This window comes from Cryptomeria japonica, chromosome 2 (assembly GCF_030272615.1).
Source record: "Cryptomeria japonica chromosome 2, Sugi_1.0, whole genome shotgun sequence".
Taxonomy (NCBI): Eukaryota; Viridiplantae; Streptophyta; class Pinopsida; order Cupressales; family Cupressaceae; genus Cryptomeria; species Cryptomeria japonica.
The window spans coordinates 112,701,934-112,703,756 of record NC_081406.1 but is presented as its reverse complement, the minus strand read 5'-3'; the positions used below and the strand labels follow the sequence as shown (position 1 = coordinate 112,703,756).

Sequence of the window (1,823 nt, the reverse complement as noted above, 5' to 3'; positions counted from 1 at the left end):
TGTGAAGAAGAAGGATGGTACCATTCGCATGTGTGTGGATTATCGTGCTTTGAATCAAAGCACCATCAAAAATTGATACCCCATTCCAAGGATAGATGAGCTCATAGATGAGCTACATGGAGCCAAGTTCTTCTCAAAGATTGATCTAAGGTCGGGCTACTACCAAATTTGGATGAGAGGGTCTGATGTTGAGAAGACAACATTTAGATGTCACTATGGTCACTTTGAGTTTTTAGTCATGCCATTTGGGTTGACTAATGCTCCTGCTACCTTCCAGTCTTATATGAACAGATTCTTTCAAAAGCAGTTGAGGAATTTCGTGTTAATCTTTCTTGATGACATTCTGATCTATAGCAGGACATGGAAAGAACACCTCAAGCACATAGAGGAAGTGCTTAGCATCTTTGAATCAGAAAGTCTGTTTGCCAAAGAATCCAAATGTGAATTTGGAATGAAGGAGCTATTTTACCTTGGTCACATAATCAGTGCTGATGGAGTGAAGGTTGATCTCAAAAAGATCGAGGCAATAGTTGATTGGCCACCCCTAGAGAACTTGACTCATTTGAAAGGGTTCTTGGGTCTTTGTGGTTTTTACAGAAGATTGGTGAAGGGCTATTCACAGAACGCTGCTCCTCTTACTAACCTCATGAAAAAGGGATCTTTTTGTTGGACAGAAAAGGCTCAAACTACTTTTGATAAGTTTAAGAAGATCATGAGCTCTTGTCCAGTTTTGACAATTCCAGATTTCTCCAAGCCCTTTGAGCTATAGTGTGATGCATCTGGAGAAGGTGTTGGGGCTGTTTTGATGCAAGACAAGCATCCCATTGTGTTTGAGAGCATAAAATTAAGAGGTGTTGAAAGGACCTACTCCATCTATGACAAGGAAATGCTTGCAATCATGCATGCATTAGCTAAGTTCAGACAGTATTTGGTGGGGAGCAAATTTGTGGTCAAGACTGATCACAATAGTCTCAAGCACTTCATGCACCGGAAGGATTTGAATGAGAGACAACAAAAGTGGGTGAGTAAGCTTCAAGCTTACGATTTTGACATTGAGTATGTCAAAGGGAAAAACAATATTGTGGCTGATGCTCTATCTAGGAGACCTCATCTAAGTTCATTGTGTGAGCTCACTGCTAATTGGAAGGACATGTTGCTCGTTGATTATGCCAAAAATCAGTTGGCAATTAGCATCATTGAAGGTACTTTTCATGATGAAAGGTACAAGGTGGTTGACGGGTTGATACACTACAAGGGTAGAATCTTTGTGGTGGCTAATTCTAAGCTCAAAAAGAAGATTTTGATGATATTCCATGACATTCCACTTGCTGGTCATCACGGTTTCTTCAAGACATATAGGCAGATTCGGGAAAGATTTGCTTGGAAAGGGTTGAAAGGGGAAGTTCAACGCTACATCCAGGAATGTCCTACTTGTCAGATGAACAAGAATGAGCACACTCTACCTGTTGGTCTGTTGCAACCTCTTCCCATTCCCAACCAAAAATGGGAAAGCATATCAATGGACTTCATCATTGGGTTGCCAAAGGCCCAAGGCAAAGATTGTATCTATGTTGTAGTGGACAAATTAACAAAGTTTGCTCACTTCTTTGCCATCACGAGCTCTTTTTCAGCAACTTAAGTTGCAGATTTCTTTTTCCATGAGGTGTTTAGATTGCATGGGTTGCCAAAAAATATTATGAGTGATAGGGACAACAAGTTCCTAAGCACCTTTTGGCAAGAAGTCTTCAGGATGAGTGGTACAGTGCTTACTCCAAGCATTAGTTATCACCCCCAAACCAATGGACAAACAGAGATAGTGAACA

General features: G+C 40.7%; 1 protein-coding gene across 1 annotated transcript; it reads left to right on the top strand.

The window, feature by feature from the left end:
* The first annotated feature begins 238 nt into the window (after positions 1-238).
* LOC131859415 (uncharacterized mitochondrial protein AtMg00860-like) lies at positions 239-769 on the top strand. The gene has a single exon (XM_059213129.1). The coding sequence runs from the start codon at positions 239-241 to the stop codon at positions 767-769; it is 531 nt and encodes a 176-aa protein (XP_059069112.1).
* Positions 770-1,823: the final 1,054 nt, after the last annotated feature.

What these genes read in the sequence shown, in the direction of transcription:
- LOC131859415 (XM_059213129.1), top strand. Translation starts at nt 239, where the DNA reads ATGCCATTTGGGTTGACTAATGCTCCTGCTACCTTCCAGTCTTATATG.